The sequence below is a fragment of the Sus scrofa genome, chromosome 1 (assembly GCF_000003025.6).
Source record: "Sus scrofa isolate TJ Tabasco breed Duroc chromosome 1, Sscrofa11.1, whole genome shotgun sequence".
NCBI classification, from domain to species: domain Eukaryota; kingdom Metazoa; phylum Chordata; class Mammalia; order Artiodactyla; family Suidae; genus Sus; species Sus scrofa.
Genome location: NC_010443.5, coordinates 18,389,426 through 18,407,124, shown reverse-complemented (window position 1 = coordinate 18,407,124; position 17,699 = coordinate 18,389,426). Strand labels below are relative to the sequence as shown.

General features: G+C 35.6%; 1 protein-coding gene across 3 annotated transcripts in view; it reads left to right on the top strand.

Annotated features, from left to right (window-relative positions):
- STXBP5 (syntaxin binding protein 5) overlaps positions 1 to 17,699 on the top strand; it is a 168,925-nt gene that overhangs the window by 105,626 nt on the left and 45,600 nt on the right. For all 3 annotated transcript variants that reach the window (XM_003480238.4, XM_003480237.4, XM_021072127.1), the window contains exons 17-19: positions 1,640 to 1,765; positions 3,597 to 3,748; positions 13,254 to 13,319. In XM_003480238.4, the coding sequence (XP_003480286.1) occupies positions 1,640 to 1,765; positions 3,597 to 3,748; positions 13,254 to 13,319 (344 nt within the window). The remainder of the gene's footprint in view (positions 1 to 1,639; positions 1,766 to 3,596; positions 3,749 to 13,253; positions 13,320 to 17,699) is intronic.

Sequence of the window (17,699 nt, the reverse complement as noted above, 5' to 3'; positions counted from 1 at the left end):
AAGTGAGTATAACTGTCTGCTGAGTGGTTCACTTAAAGACCCTGTCATCACCTCCAAGTTACCACATATTCCTCTAAAACTGGCTTTTCATCCTGATTTCTCTTTTTTCTTTCTTTTTTGGAACTTAGAATCACTGTGTTCTTTTTCTCCCTTCCTCCACCTCTAATCAGCCTCTAGCTCATTCATTCATTCTTTCAATAAATATTGAGTACCTACTCTGCTAAGTATTAAAAGTAACTGCAAGGTATCTACTTTAATGGAACTTACCAGCCTTTTTGAGACTTACTTTCTGTGTTTCAGATCTACCTTTTTCTTAAGATTTCACATCATAAGAATCACAGGAACTTCCTAATGGGTCTCCCTATTCTACTTCATCTTGTATACCTCCATTAATCTTTAAAAAATATTTATTATAAATCTTCACTGGCTTTTAATTGTTTAATAATAAAAATCTATTTCTTTCGAATGGCTTGACCATTGACAAAGCTCTTTCATAGGCACTCACAATGTCCTCATACTGTGATTAGGTAGTAATGTTCCCACTTTTTAGACAAGAAGACAACTCGTAAGTGGCAGAGCCAACTCAAACCCTAGCTTTCCAAAAGCCCCAAGTTCCTTCTACCAACACCAAACCTTTGCAGACTTGAAGATACTCTAAAGTCTGGTCCTGGCTTGTCTTGCTACATTATTTCTTAGTGTTACCACACACACCTTCCACTGTGACCAAACTGACACACTTGTTAATCTTTTTTTTTTTTTTTTTTCTTTTTTCTTTTGGCCTTTTCTAGGGCCGCTTCTGCAGCATATGGAGGTTCCCTGGCTAGGGGTTGAATCGGAGCTATAGCCGCCGGCCTACGCCAGAGCCACAGCAACGCAGGATCCGAGCTGTGTCTGCAACCTACACCACAGCTCATGGCAACACCGGATCCTTAACCCCCTGAGCGAGGCCAGAGATCGAACCTGCAACCTCATGGTTCCTGGTAGGATTTGCTAACCACTGAGCCACAATGGGAACTCCCCCACTTGTTAATCTTTGACTATGAGTTTCCTGCTTACTTATCTTGTTTGCTTGTTTTTTATAAAAGCAATTTTTAGCACTGTTCAGTAGTAATTGGGCAAATAGTTTGTGAAGTCAAAAATACTACCAACTCAAAGTCAAAATAGATTTTTAATAGTAAAAACTATTATACACACGATAATTAATTGCTCACATTTTTTTAACTCTGTCCTTAACTCTATACATTTTTAGCCAGTTTTCATTTAATTTGACCATACTTTTTTATAAAGTCTGCTTTTCTGACTTGGATTCTTTCTCTAACTTGAATTTTTTTCCTTTTCATACCTAGGCTGCTGCTTCTCCTCCACTCATTTTTCTCCCCATCTTCACCTTCCCTTGATCCCCTCCCTCCCCAATTTTAATGTGCAACTCATATATGATTTAATTTTATCTACGTGTTTCATCTCCAACTAGATTAAATGATTCTAGAGGACAGGATTCTAATGTTTACATTTTTTATATCATACAATTTCATATATAAAGTTATTTTGTATAGTTATTGTTGCATGTCTTTATAATTACATAGGCTAATAAGATAAATTAAAAATGAGTTAAAAGGTAACATGCTTTCCTTCCTTACAGAGTTAAAAATTCGCCACTTAAGCAGTCTCCAGGTTATCAGACAGAATTAGTTATTCAGTTGGTGTGGGTGGGCGGAGAACCACCCCAACAAATAACCAGCCTGGCAATTAATTCTTCCTATGGATTGTAAGTATACTTTCTGTGTTTCTCTGTTTCTTCATCATATACCATGCATTTTTTATTTTTAAAAGCAGAAAGGATCTTTATTGTAGCATCACTGAAGATGTTGTGTAACTTTAATTTCAGACCAAATTCAGTGTATATTTGGAACATAATTCTGAGTAATTTGCCTAAGTATGCTTATACCGTTTTCCAATATAAAGTTAAATATCTCATGGACCATTAAACATAGCCTCTCCTGGATGTACTCTGAGAAATAATTCCCTTGTTAATATTTGGTATAATGAAAATCTAACAACATCAACCCTGTAAAGTGTACATCTGTGTTACAAGTGTATTTATTTATCAGTTCATGGCTTCGAATATATCATGTTGATTGTACATGATTTTTTTTATAATGTGATAGATTTATAAAGTATTTACTTTTGTTTGTTTTAAAAATCAGCATTGTGGTGTAGAAGAAACCGCATGCTAACTGTTCAGTCCCAGGGCTCTTTATCATGGTAGGTCACTGTCTCCTCCTCTGTTCAAGCCCCAGGGACTCATTTCATCGTTCTTCTTCCTCCTTATACCTCGTACCAGCTACTTTATCTCTCATGGTTGTGCACCCAACTAAGACTGACTCTAGTCTGAGATAATCTTCTCTAATATCTTTTACTGGCTGCCCCACAATGCAAGAATATAAACCTTCCCTTTTCAGATATTTTATTGTCCACAGCCATAAGAGGAACAAACAGGGAATAAGAAAAAGGACCAATAGAAACTTCAAAGGAAGTTGCAGATCAATTGATTACAGACTTCATTAGACTCACAGCTGTATTTTGTTTAGCCCTTTTTGTGTATTTTTAAAAGTTGAACTAGTTGCCAAGATATTTAATGTGAAAATCTATGTTTCGAGCTTCAACTGAAAATGTTGATTATCTGGCATAGACATAGTCAGCGAGAACTGAGTTGAAGCTTCCCCTCTTTACATGGGTCGTACACTCTCCGGTTAACCACTGACACTGGTTGGCCTGTTTTACTTACTTATATAGCCCCTCTGTGTATTTATTGGTTTAAGGTATCTTAAAAGAGTAGAATTCCTTTATTCATAGTTGGTTTGTAGTTCCTGAGTCATAATTGAGAAGGTATTTGGAATACTCCAGAGGGAGGCCTCCAGGATTTATGCTTTCTACATTTTATTCTTTTTTTTTTTGGCTTTTTAGGGCCACACCTGCAGCATATGGAGGTTCCCAGGCCAGGGGTCAAATTGGAGCTACAGCTGCCAGCTTACACCACAGCCACAGCAATGTGAGATCTGAGCCACATCTTCAACCTACACCACAGCTCACAGCAACACCAGATTCCCAACCCACTCAGCGAGTCCAGGGATCCAACCCACATCCTCATGGATACTAGTCGGATTCATTTCCACTGCACCATGACGGGAACTCCTACTTTTTATTCTTGACTGTAGGGATTACCAAAAATTTCCCAAGTATTCAATCCCCTACTTCCCAGGTAGAAAGGAATGTCTTCCCCTGAGAGGTTCAAAATACCCCTAAGTCAGAAAAATAGATGTCATGCCACCTTGTGTGAGTAGTTACATCTCTGGTTGAATTTCACCTCCTGTGCCAAATTTTTTTATATATTGATTTGTAATCATCAATGTCTACAGAAGGTCTGCACAGTTCCTTGAAAAGGCATATGTTCCCTGTTTCCATGTCTGAAATAGTGTTTTGTCTCAAAGAAGAATTTTCTCAAAGACCTATCATGCTTTTTTTTAGCCCTATAGACTATAAACATTTCTTGCAATCATTTATTTTTGCTAAACTATTTGCTCTTTCCTAATTTCCAGGGTAGTTTTTGGCAATTGTAATGGCATTGCGATGGTTGACTATCTCCAGAAAGCAGTCCTCCTCAACCTGGGCACTATTGAACTATATGGCTCCAATGATCCTTATCGGAGAGAACCCCGATCTCCTCGTAAATCTCGACAACCTTCAGGAGGTAAAAAGAAAAAAAAATCCTGAGCTTTAGGATTTCCATAAATGCTGAGTGACTTCTGTGAATATAAGTACATCTGTTAGGTAAATAGCTTGCCTGATTCCATCTTGTTTGTATAAACTATGAAAAACTAGTAAAAGGTATCAGCCTTCTTTTTTGTTTTGTTTTGTTACTAGCACTTGCTTTTGTTTTTAATATTCTGGGTTTTTGTTTAACACTGGGAAAGAACTGGTTTTACACTCTTCAGCTAAATTATAGTGACAGAAAAATTTGTCTCATTATTACAGAACAAAATTTAATTTCACAATTCTGTCCCTCTAATTGTTTAGTATTGTGAGAAAAACAATTTACTGATTTGACTATTTAATTCAAAGGAATCATTTCTCATGTGAAAAAAAAAATGTAGTTGCAAAAGTGAATTTGAACTCTATGAAAATATAGTGTTCTCAGACAGTTTGAGTCAGTGCAAACCCAGATCCATGCAGAATTCTCTCTATAACATTCTTTTGTGTTTGCTAGGGAATTAGTCTTATTTTAAATGTCTTAATACTAATGCCTCATGGAACACATGTATAGTGGCTGTTTATACCAGTACTCCTCACCTTTTTTTTTTTTTTCTTCAAACCTCACAGCACACACAGAAAGTGGCATTGGATCTCTGGCCTAGAAGGGATATATTAATGAAGTCTCCACAGTAACTGGCCTGTGGGCTCCAGGATCCCCAGGACTTGGGGAGCTGGAGCAGGGATTATGGGGAACTCTATCTTAGGCAGATTTAACTCATTTGCAGGATGTCATTGGGAAGCTCAGGTCTATACTTCCTAACTCAATATCTCTGAATTAAAATTCTGTCCAGAGGCGTTTCCATTATGGCTCAGTGATAAGGAACCTGACTAGTATCCCTGAGGATGCGAGTTTGATCCATGGCCTCGGTCAGTGGGTTAAGAATCAGGTGTTGCCTTGAAGTGTGGTGTAGGTTACAGACATGACTCAGATCCCGTGTTGCTGTAGCTGTGGTGTAGGCCAGCAGCTACAGCCCTAATTCAACTCCTAGACTGGGAACTTCCATATGCAGCAGGTATGGCCCTAAAAAGACAAAAAAAAAAAAAAAAAAAAAACCACATCCGTCCAAGATTTAGTTCTCAGTAGCTCTCAGGACATTATTAGCTGATACTATTTCTCACAGTTCATGAGGAAAGAACAAAAAAAGGTGATAGGACATAGACATTACTATCATTTTGGCAATAGTTGAAGGTTTTTTTTCTGTTTTTGTTTGTGTAGTCATTTTGTCATGTGTTATCTTCAGCAGAAATTGTTGTCCCAACCATACCATTCTAGCATCTTTGTCTCCTTTTTTTTTTCTTCTGCTTTTCATTGCTTCGCTAAGGTATGCTGATTGTGACCTCTTGCATGTGCGGCTTTTCTAGCTTATATTGTGAATCTGTGAAAAAACTCCGTTCTTCTTTTTTAAGTAAGTTATTTTTTCCATCTCAATAAAGTCATGACATTGTTTGGTTTTTGTCTGTAAAATTATTTTTTCTCTTTTATCTTTAAAAGGGTCTGTTAAATCAGTCTATATCTAAAATAATATACTCATTACCTAAATTCATCTCAATATATATATATGAAAACAGCTAATGAAGTGTATGTGTCTCAATCTAGTTTCTTCAAAAAGCAAAGAAGTTAATATTTAATGCCATAAAGTTAAACGTTGTCCTGATAGAGAAGTGGCAACTATAATTACTTAATTTTTTTCTTTGGTACTTCATTATAGTTCACATAAAATTGCTAGAAATCAAATACCTAAATTCATCTGAGGACAGAGACCAGTTTTACCATCTGATTTAAAATTTTATTTCTTTTTTTTTTTTTTTCTTTTGGTCTTTTTGCCTTTTTCTAGGGCCACTTCCCTCAGCATATGGAGGTTCCCAGGCTAGGGGTCTAATTGGAGCTGTAGCCACCAGCCTACGCCAGAGCCACAGCAACGCGGGATCCAAGCCGTGTCTGTAACCTACACCACAGCTCATGGCAACGCCGGATCCCTAAGCCCCTGGGCAAGACCAGGGATCGAACCCGCAACCTCCTGGTTCCTAGTCGGATGCATTAACCCCTGCGCCATGATGGGAACTCCGAAATTTTATTTCTTAAATTCCATTACATCTTACCTTATTCTTTAGTAAATCTTATAATGTTATTGATTATGTTTCATCATGTGTTGAAGAGTCACACATTCAAGCACAGGAGAACTAGCTGAAAGTTTATTAGTTTAAGATGTTTATTTATTGCTATTATGGCCACTCGAACAATATTTAGGATTATATTTTAAATAAAAATTAGAAGGAAGTTATTTAAAGTATGTTTAATGTTTTAAGAATATCTGTGCCTTCTAAAATATATTTCAAAATTTTTGTCTTTATATGTCTTAACAAGAAATGAAAGAGAGTATGTGAGAAATAAGGAATACAGTCAAGAATTGATAAAAAATATTGCATAGGTCAGTAAGTAATGTGTTGAATTAAGGCTAGTTTTCCAAAAATGAGAAGTATAGCAAAATGTGAAAACGTAGTTGAGGAAGGATTAGGGAATACCACTTTAGGGATGGTTTTCATGATAGTTGAAAAACAGAGAATGGGATTAAATCACTTTGTTTCTCAACTTTCTGTTAAAAAGGATGATTTTTCTCTCTGGAAATTATGAAAAATAATAAAGAGAAATTAAAGTCTCATCCGCATTATGCAAATAAGGCAAACCAAGCAATAATAAAAAGATATAAAGAGAATTTGTGAAGAAAATTTGTAAATAGTACCCCCATTTGATGGTCAGATATTTTACAAATCGGTAAGTATGATTTACAATTCAGTCAAAATTCTAGAATGATTTGCTAATAATGACTGATGCCTCGTGTATATATTGAAAATAAAGATATCAGTAGACATCAGCAAGAATTCACCAGTTGTTCCAAAATCAGCATTACTTTTTAAATCTGGTAACCACATTGATAGCTCATGGCAGTCTGTTGACATAATATTTCCTGAAGTTAATTGGGTATTTGATAAAAAAATTCTGTAATACTGTCGTGAACCAGACTAGTGGAAGTGACCTAAATACCTGGTTCAGTTGGATGGCTGCAAAATTAAACCAGGAGTCAGCAAACTACTATCTGTGGGCGAAATCTGGCCCACTGCCTGTCTTGCAAATGCAATTTTATTAGAACATCTCTATGTGTTATCTGTGGCTGCTTTTGTGCTTGAATATGGGAGCTGAGTAGTTACAACAAACTGACCCCCAAAACCAATCTGGACCTTCACCGAAAACGTTTGCCAACCCCCTTTTTAAACCATGGTACTACCTAGTGGGTCAATTTGTGGCCTGACATTAACTTTGATGTAATGTGCCTCAGTTAGTGGATATTTTATACTGAATAACGTATGATTCTGTTTTGTTGAGCATTTTATTTTATTTTACATATGTTTTGTCTTTTTAGGGCCACACCCACAACATGTGGAGCTTCCCAGGCTAGGGGTCGAATCAGAGCTGTAGCTGCTGGCCTACACCACAGCCACAGCAACGCAGGATTCGAGCTGCATATGCGACCTACACTGCAGCTCATGGCCACACCAGATCCTTAACCCACTGAGCAAGGCCAGGGGTCGAACCTGCATCCTCATGGATACTAGTCAGATTCATTTCTGCTGAGCCACAACAGGAAGTCCTGCTGAACATTTTAAATAGTTAATTATGCTTCCTATTTAAGTGTTTAAAAGAAAAGGTGTGCTTGTTGTTATTTAAAGGGTAACTAATGCATTTAATAGCAAAGGGATTAAATGGGCAAACCCTTGGTAACAGTATTGCTAGGAACAGTCTTGAAGGGACTCAGGCAGCAGCAGAGAAAATGGATCAGCTTATATGCTATGAAATTCTTTCACATATATTCATTTAGTGAATATTTATTGAGCACCTACTATGTTCTGTTATGGGTAATAAAACAGAAATCTCTGTCCTCATGGAACTCACATTATACTGGAACAGACAGAAAATTTAAAAAGTAAATGATATACATAGAACTACCATATGACCCAGCAATCCCACTCTTGGACATATATCCAGACAAAACTTTCCTTGAAAAAGACACATGCACCCACATGTTCATAGCAGCACTATTCACAATAGATAAGACATGGAAACAACCTAAATGTCCTTCAACCGATGATTGGATTAGGAAGATGCAGTATATTTACACAATGGAATACTACTTGGCCATAAAAAAGAACAAAATAATGCCATTTGCAGCAACGTGGATGGAACTAGAGACTCTATACTAAGTGAAGTAAGTCAGAAAGAGAAAGACAAAAACCATATTATATCACTGATATCTGGAATCTAATATACAGCACAAATGAACCTTTCCACAGAAAAGAAAATCATGGACTTGGAGAATGGACTCATGGTTGCCGAGGGGGAGGGGGAGGGAGTGGGATGGATGGGGGAGCTTGGGGTTAATAGATGCAGACTATTGCCTTTGGAATGAATGAGCAACGAGATCCTGCTGTGTAGCACTGGGAACTCTATCTAGCCACTTACGATGAAGCATGATAATGTGAGAAAAAAGAACCTATACATGTATGTGTAACTGGGTCACCATGCTGTACAGTAGAAAATTGACCAAACACTGTAAACCAGCTATAATGAAAAAAATAAAAATCATTATATATAAAAAAGTAAGGGATATATATAGTAAGCTATATAATAATGCCAAAGGGAAAAATAATTAAACGAGGGGGATTTGAACTATCAGTGACAAGGACATTACATTTTAAGTAGAGTATCTTCAGCAAAGATTTAAAGGAGAGAGCTGTTACTTAGGATGTCTGCAGCAAGAACATTCAAGCAAAGAACTAGTGGCTCTGAAGCAGTATGTCTGTTGAGTTCAAGATATAGTTTAGAGTAAGTGTGATTCAAGTAGAGAGAGTGAGAGAGATGGGGAAGGAGGTAGACGGAGAAGGAAGTAAAGTCAGCGAGGTAATGGGACATGCATAGTCACCCACCATATACCGTAGTCACGTACCATAGCATCACACATATCAACCAGTCATGTGGGTTTGGACTGTGGCTTTCACCCTGAGTCAGATAGAAAGCATGGGAAGGGGTCTTTAGCTCATTCAGTAATTTAATATATAAATTAAAATGTCTCTGTCACACTCTTTAATACAGCTTCCTAAATATTTCCTCCTAGGCTATTTCAAGAATGAGAATTATGTCTCAGTACATTTTTATAGTGTTTAGTAGCAGTTGACAAAATATAAGAGGCTTAAAATTTCAAAATTGATTATTTTTATTTAGTACCAGACTTCTTGTAATACTGGAATATATTGTCACTCCTATTTATTTTATTTACTTAATTATGATTGACATGTAACATTATATTAATCTCAGGTGTACAACATAATGATTTGATATTTGTATACAGTGCAAAATGATTGTCAAAGTAAGTCTAGTAAGTCTAGTAAGTTAGACTTACATAGTTAAAAAAATTTTTTTCTCATGATAAGAACTTCTGAGATCTACTGTCATAGCAACTTTCAAACATGAAATACAGTATTATGAACTGTGGTCACCATGTTATTAATTACACCCATGTAGCTTTTTTGTTTTATAACTGGAAGTTTATGCTTTTTGACCCCCAGGACCCATTTCTTCTCTTATCCCCTACCACCTCTGACAACCATGAATCTTTTTAGTTTCCATATAAGTGAGATTATATGATATTTGTCTGTCTCTGCCTGACTTCCTTCACTTGGCATAATGCCCTCAACATTCCATCCACATTGTCACCAGTGGCAAAATTTCATTCATTTTTATGGCTGCATAATATGTCTTTGTATGCATATAACTTATTTTCCTTGTCTATGCATCCACCACAGACAAGTGGACACTTAGATTGTTTCCATATATTGGTGTCATTTAAAGACCTGCTGTCTTAGTGTTTTGTCAAGCATAAGTTTATTTATATATAAAAATATTTGGTCAAAGATGAATAAATCATCTAATTACATCTTTCATCTGGGAATGGTAAAAACTAGTTTTATTTTTTTCCAGAATCATTAGTTTGATGAAAGTTTAAAATAAATAAATAAATAAATAAAAACCCACTGCTGCTTATATTCAAAAGCTTCTTAACCCAGTGAAGACAAATAATATTTGGATCAAAATAGAAAACACTCCTTATAAACCCATTTCAGTACTCAGTGTTCTCTGAATGTTGCTCTAATAGCTTTCTTAGTGACTTACTAGAGATTGTGACAGCTTGTCTTTTACCAAAGGAACGGAAAAGCAGGTACTGGTCATACGTTCACATACGTGGATGTGATACTTTAAGAACTTCTGAGGCTGATATGTGCAGTCCCATGTCTGCTGCCCAGCTATCCCCAGCTCCTGATGTTTATGTGTAATTTTTTTTCCATCTTAGACCATCCTGCAGCATGTGGAGCTCCTGGGCCAGAGATCAGATCTGAGCCTCAGTTGCGACCTAACTGCAGCTGTGGCCACACTGCATCCTTAACCCGCTATGTCAAGCTAGGGATCGAACCCACGTCCCAGTGCTCCCTCGCTACCACCAATCCAGTTGCACCACAGTGGGAGCTCCTGTTTATTTGTAATTTTTAAATAATTTGCAGGAATTCTTTTCATTTTAATATTCAGTCAAATTAATTTCCATACATTTTACATTTTGCCATATCTTTTAGTTTTTGTCTGAAGCATAAAACACCTTTCTAGAGGTTCTTCTAAGAATTTAGGCCATCCTGTAAAATTGGTTAGTTTTATATAATTCATATGTATCTATGAAAAGAAAGTATTTCTTTAGCACTCTTTTAAAATGTGGTAGTGTAGTTTTTAAGAGTTATAGCCCCACCCAATAAGTAAAGTACAGTACAGGTATGCATTGAAGATATTGCAGGTCTAGCCCCAGACCACCACTTTAAAGCAAATATGCTAACAAAGCAAGTCACATGTATTTTTGGTTTCCCAGTGCATATAGAAGTTATCTTCACAATATACCATCGTCTGTTAAGTGTGCAATAGAATTATGTCTTAAAAAAAAAAAAAGTACGGACCTAAATTTAAAAATACTTTATTGCTAATAAATCTAACAAACCATTATCTGAGCCTTCAGCAAGTTATAATCTTTTTACCAGTAGAAAGTCTTGCCTCAGTGTTAAAGGCTGCTGACTTATCAGGGTGGTGGTTGCCAAAGGTTGGGGTGGCTGTAGCAGTTTCTTAAAATAAGACAAAAGTGAAGTTTGCCTCACAGATCAACTCTTACTTTCATCACTCATTTCTCTGTCATGTGCAGTGCTGTTTGATAGCATTTTACCCACAATCAAACTTCTTTCAGACTTGGAGTCATCCCTCTCAAACCCCACCACTGCTTTATTAACCAAACGTATGTAATAGTCTAAATCCTTTGTTGTCATTTCAACAGTCTTCCCAGCATCTTCACCGGGGGTAGATTTCATCTCAGGAAACCAGTTTCTTTGTTCATCCATATAAGAAGCAACTCCTCATCTGTTAAAGTTTTATCGTGAGAATGTAGCAATTCAGTCACATCTTCAGACTTCCATTTAAATTCTAGTTCTCGGAGTTCCCATTGTGATTCAATAGTTAACGAACCAGCTAGTATCCAGGAGAACGTGGGTCTGATCCCTGGCCTCACTCAGTGGGTTAAGGATCCGGCATTGCTGTGAGCAGTGGTGTAGGTGGCAGACGCAGCTCCAATCCCGCATTGCTATGGCTGTGGTATAGGCTGGCAGCTGTAGCTCCAGTTCAGCCCCTAGTCTGGGAACCTCCATATACCATGGGTGCAGCCCTAAAAAGACAAAGACAAAAAAAATTCTAGCTCTCATGCTGTTTCCACTACATCTGCAGTGACTTCCTCCACCAAAGTCTTGAACCTCTCGAAGTCATCCATGAGGGTTGGAATCAGTTTCTTCCAAACTCCTTTTAATGTTGATATTTTGACTTCATCTCATGAATCACAAATGGTCTTAATGTCATCTAGAATGGAGAAATCCTCTGCATAAGGTTTTCAACTGACTACTCAGATCCATCAGAGGATCCATCTATGGCAGCTAAAGCCTTACAAGATGTATTTCTTAAATAATAAGGTGTGAACGTTGAAATTGCTCCTTGATCCATGAGCTGCAGAATGGATTTTGTGTTAGCAGGCATGAAAACAACATTCATCTCAGAGTACATCTCCATCAGAGTTTTAGGTAACCAGGTACATTGTCAATGAGCAGTAATATTTTGAAAGGAATCTGTTTTTGAGCAGTAGATCTCAACAGTGGGATTAAAAGATTCAATAAACTGTTACACACAGATTTGCTGTCATCTAGGCTTTGTTGTTCCATTTATAGAGCACAGGCAGAGTAGATTTAGCATACTTTCTGTGGGCCCTAGGATTTTCAGAATGTAAATGAGCGTTTGGCTTCAGTGTCAAGTCATCAGCCACTTAGCTCCTAACAAGAAAGTCAGCCTGCCCTTGAATCTTTAAATCCAGGTATTTGACTTCTCTCCAGCTATGAAAGTCCTAGATGGCATTTTCTTCCAATAGAAGGCAAACTTCATCTATATTGAAAATCTGTTTGTTGTCTGGTATAGCCACCTTCATTAATTATCTTATTAGCCAGATCTTCTGGATAACTTGCTATAGCTTCTACATCAGGGACTTGCTGCTTCACCTTTAACTTTTTTGTTTTGGAAATGGCTTCTTTCCTTAAACCTCATGAGGTGGTACCTCATTGTAGTTTTGATTTGCATTTCTCTCACAGTTAGTGATGTTGAGCATCTTTTCATTTGCCTGTTGGCCATCTGTGTATCTTCTTTGGAGAAATGTCTGTTCAGGTCTTCTGCCTATTTTTCAATTGAGTTGTTGGGTTTTTTGCTCTTGAGTTGATATCATGATGTCACTTATGATGTCACTTATACTGGAATCTAATATATGGCACAAATGAACCTATCTATAGAAAAGAAACTAATGGACATGGAGAACAGACTTGAGGTTGCTGAGGTGGAGCAGGAGGGAGTAGGATGACTGGGAGTTTGGGGTCAGTAGATACAAACGATTGCATTTGGAGTGGATAAGCAATGAGATCCTACTGGATAGCACAGGGAACTATATCCAGTCACTTGTGACGAAAAATGAAGGACGATACTGTGAGAAAAAGAATGTATACATGTATGTATGACTGGGTCACTTTGCTGTAAAGCAGAAATTGACAGAACAATGTAAATAAACTATAATAAAAATAATAACTAAAAAAATATATCAAAATGGTCCTCTATTCTTACCTCAAAACTGATGATCATACTGACGTCGATGCCAGCATAGTCTGTTAATCTCCTGGGTTTTTTTTTAAATGGACTGTCATTAAATGAGTACTATAAATAGAAAATAAAACTGCACTTATATAAACATGTGGTATGACTTAGTTTTGCTTTTGTTTTTTAGCAGGTCTCTGCGATATTAGTGAAGGGACTGTAGTCCCAGAGGACCGCTGCAAATCTCCGACTTCTGGTAACTCGGTTTTTATTTTATTAAAAATTATAAATTCTACAAAAAGAAAAACAATATAGCATGTCAGTTTTTTATAGATAAGCATTTTAAATACACCTTAAAGGAACTTTTGTGTCACATATTCATTTTAAAAGTCATAACTATATTCTTTGCATAAGTGAAATGAAATGCACTAGATAAAAATTCACAGCTATTACCTGTTAAAAGTAGTGTAACTATTTACTTAGCTTTTTTTTTCAGGAAAGTATATTTTACTTCTTAGCACTAGATCAAAGGTTTTAGTTATTTACAATCTTATCTTTGCTCTCGGCGTGCCTGGAATCATTTGGTAGAATAGTGCTCTAATCCTTGAATAATATCCATTTAAGTGTTATGAAAGATTTTTAACACTTAGTATTTAATGGTAACTGTGGGCAGTTAGAATAAGTGTAGACTAGTTATATTTGTTTTTGATCAAAGTAATATGTGATATAATTTTACACCTGTATTGAAGCATTTGTCTTTTCTTCTCTATATTATCGGTCTTCTGTAACCTATAATATATATTAATGTTTCAGAGGAACATTATTTTTTGGGTCTAAAGATTAAGAGGATCCCGAATTTATTTATTTTTTAGTGGATTGAAACTTTGCTAAAATTTAACAGGGTTGACTTCATATTTTTAACTGCCATTTTATAAAATCATGTGGGTTGGAAATTTTCATCAGCTTTCTACTGGAAAGATTGTTCTTAGCATAAAGCAGCACTGTCTTAGACAGATTTGATCCTTCCATAGGTACTTCTCCTACCTCAGGAATAATTTTAAGAATGGGGAAAATTAAGCAGTGCATTTTACTTTATTCCCTCATATTTCAGTTTAGCATTTTATCAGATCAAGGACTATAAAAGCTTTTATCATGTTTTCTTTTGAAAATCACATTTTTCCTATATTGCTCAAGTCAGTCATTTCTTTTCTTAAAATATATGCACCTTCTGGTTTTCTTTATATTTAAGTTTAATATGTAAGTTCATTCATCACACTAATAAGTACTGGTAATAAAACATTATAGGAATCACTCGTATCACTCACATCCCAGCACCTAATATTAAGGCTGAACATTGGTAGAATAATATTGAACAAATAATATGGAGCAATATATGTGTCTTTCCCATCCCTCAGGACAAGACTTATTTCTGAGTATAATTCAAAATATTATATCTCTTTATTATTGCTGATCTTCCTCCAACTGTATATAGTACTATTCTTCTCTTCTCACCTTCGTCAATGGCAGTGTGAATGAATTTGTCAGTATGTTAAATCCATAAGCCAAATTGGATAACTTGGACATGTGGTATATAATCTTTTAATATATTAAACGACCACCAAATGTGTCTTAACAAGATTCAGCCCAAATAGATTAATACTCCTTTTCATCTTAAGTCAGACTTTCAATAGGTGTGTATATCTAGCATTTTGGAATAACCCAACCTGAGGTTATTGTAGATTAGTATATATTTAAATATAAGGAGATAAATATAAAAAGTGCATAGAGGTAAAACCCCTCCAGATTCTCTCTTTGTACCAGAGAAATTCAGACATTGTTCAACATTTTCAAATATACTGTGCTCTTTCATCCACGTAAAAGACAATATAGTTTTAACATGCAGAAATTGATATGACACTAGGCATTTTATTAGGTGAGTTTGAAATGCAAAGTAAAAATCATCGATAATGCACAAATTCTTTAGACATAAACTCTAGCTTATTTAGTTTAGTCTTTGATTATGCTCTGAAAGATAGAATTATCTGCATATTCATTCATGCATATCAGGAAAGGCTGCTTTTACAAAAAACAAACCAAACTTTAGTAGACAGTAGTTGTACCTAAAACATGTTTTACATAGAAGGAGGTGGATGTCAGTCATGCATAAGTACTAAGAAGTATCATAGAAACTACAATGAAAGTTCTGGAAATAGTTGGTAGAGAACAGTGTTCATAATTATGAAAGAAGAAAAAAAATGTATAGAAGAAAAAAAAATGTATAGAAGAAAAAAAAAATGTGGGAGTTCGACTGAATCCCTCATACATACTAAGAAGACCTCTGTTATGGAAATGAAGAGTAGCTATGTGCCCTGTATCAGAACCAATGTACTCACTTGAAATAATACATATAAGTGAAAAGAAACTTTTTTTGAAAAGCTTTTATATCCCATAACCAAGATTTGTGATCTCAATAGTTTAGCCAACTAATATCAAATCTCTATTCACAAATCATCCTGGAGTTCCTGTCATGGCACAGTGGAAACGAATCCGACTAGGAACCATGAGGTTGCGGGTTTGATCCCTGGCCTCACTTAGTGGGTTAAGGATCCAGCGTTACCATGAGCCATGGTGTAAGGTCATAGACGCAGCTCAGATCCTGCATTGCTGTGGCTGTGGTGTAAGCCAGCAGCTATAGTTCAGATTAGACCCCTAGCCTGGGAGTCTCCATATGCTGCTGGTGTGGCCCTAAAAAAGACAAAAGGAAAAAAAAAAAAAAACCATCCTGAGAAAATCCACATTATGAATATAAGTTTTCCCTTTCAGTTTATTATTAAATAAACCAGCAGTCGCTCTAAAATAGAAAATTATTTCTACCATCCTGAATTAACATAGAAAATTATTTCTGCCGTCTCCATTTGATTTTTGTTTCAAAGAACTCAGATTCACTGAGCAGTTTAGCAGTGTTGGGATTTTTTTTAGAATTGCATCCAAAATTTGTGTATGTGTATGTATTTGTATATACATATATGTATATGTACATTTAAATTGAAGAAAACCCAGAGCCATATACCATGAGATAAATGGTGCCCTCAGGAGTTCCCATTTAACCTAGGAAAAAAACAAAAGCTGTCTGTATTTTCTGTGTTTATCATAGTAATTTTTGTAAAATATATTCAAGTAGAAAATACTAAAAACATTTTTGGAACTTTTTCATGAACAATCACAGAAGTTATGGCAACCAATAGTAGACATTTTCAATTAGTGGAAAAATAAATATTACTTTATATTTACAGTTTTATGTTGCCTATTTTTATGCTATAAGTATTGAACATTTTTATAATTTAATGTTTGTGTTTAGATATGCTATCTTGCTTTTACTCTGATATGAAATATATCAAAGCAAGTATTAATAAATATTTATACATTCATGTTTATATAGTATCAGAGGTGAATATTTTAAAATATATATAACATCTTCTCATAACCATTATCTCCTTTAAATCTGAATTATATTTATATGAAAATTGAGTCTACCTGTATCTATTCCTAAAAAATTACTGAGTTCATTGTCACTGAGGTGAATTTTTTTGCTATAGGATTTATGAAGATCTACAAATGCTATTTAGCAAAAATAACATAGCTTTAGAAGAATAATTTTTATAAGACTGTATTAGAAGTAATTGGATTGTTCCAGTATTGACAGGTTTTACTCGGTCTGAGACGAGCCTACAATAATATTTTCAAAGAAAGAAAAGTACAGTTTTGCGGGGCAAGGGGAGGTCAAATATTGACCTTATTAAGGCTTAGTACTTTCACTGAGACAAAAATGAAATTAGCGCAGAAAAACGTTTTATTTACTTAATGTTCTTGATGTTCACTTTTAGCAGAAAAGCTTTATTCACTCAGCAAATGTTTACTTATAGAGATTCCTACATGCAGAGTGCCCCAAGAGTGCAGAGGGGTGCAAAAATCAATTATATGGGGTCCCAGCTTCTCAGTCCAGTGGGAAAGGTTAGATGTGTAAGCTTAAAGTATGAGTATACAGGTGATTAACATCGTAACAGAAGTAACAGGTAAACTTTTACAGGAATTCAAAGAAGAAGTGATTAATAGCTGGAGAGATTGTACACATTTTAATGGTTTTGGTGTCATTTGAAATGTGTCATAAAGAATAGGTCGGAAAGGAATCTGACTGGTATCCATGAGGATGCAAGTTCAATCCCTGACCTCGCTCTGTGGGGTAAGGATCCAGTGTTGCCTAAGCTGTGTTGTAGGCTGGCAGCTATACTTTCAATTCAACCTCTAGTCTGGGAACCTCCATGTGCCATGGGTGCAGCCTTAAAAAGACCAAAAAAAAAAAAAAAAAGAATGGGTAGTTTGACTCTAATGAAAGTCAGCTAGAATACTACTTAGGATTCCATTTTTAATAAAAGATTTATGTTAGAAATTAAAGAAATACGATGAGAAATTAGAAACATCTTTTTAAGGAAAAAGGACAAATAAAATCTTAACTATGAAAATATTAGCTAAACTTGCCAAAATTCATAGCTGAAATAAAATTAAATATTTCTTAACTCAAAAAAATTAAATAAATATTTGAATATATCTAAACTTATAGGTATTCTCACTATTTTAA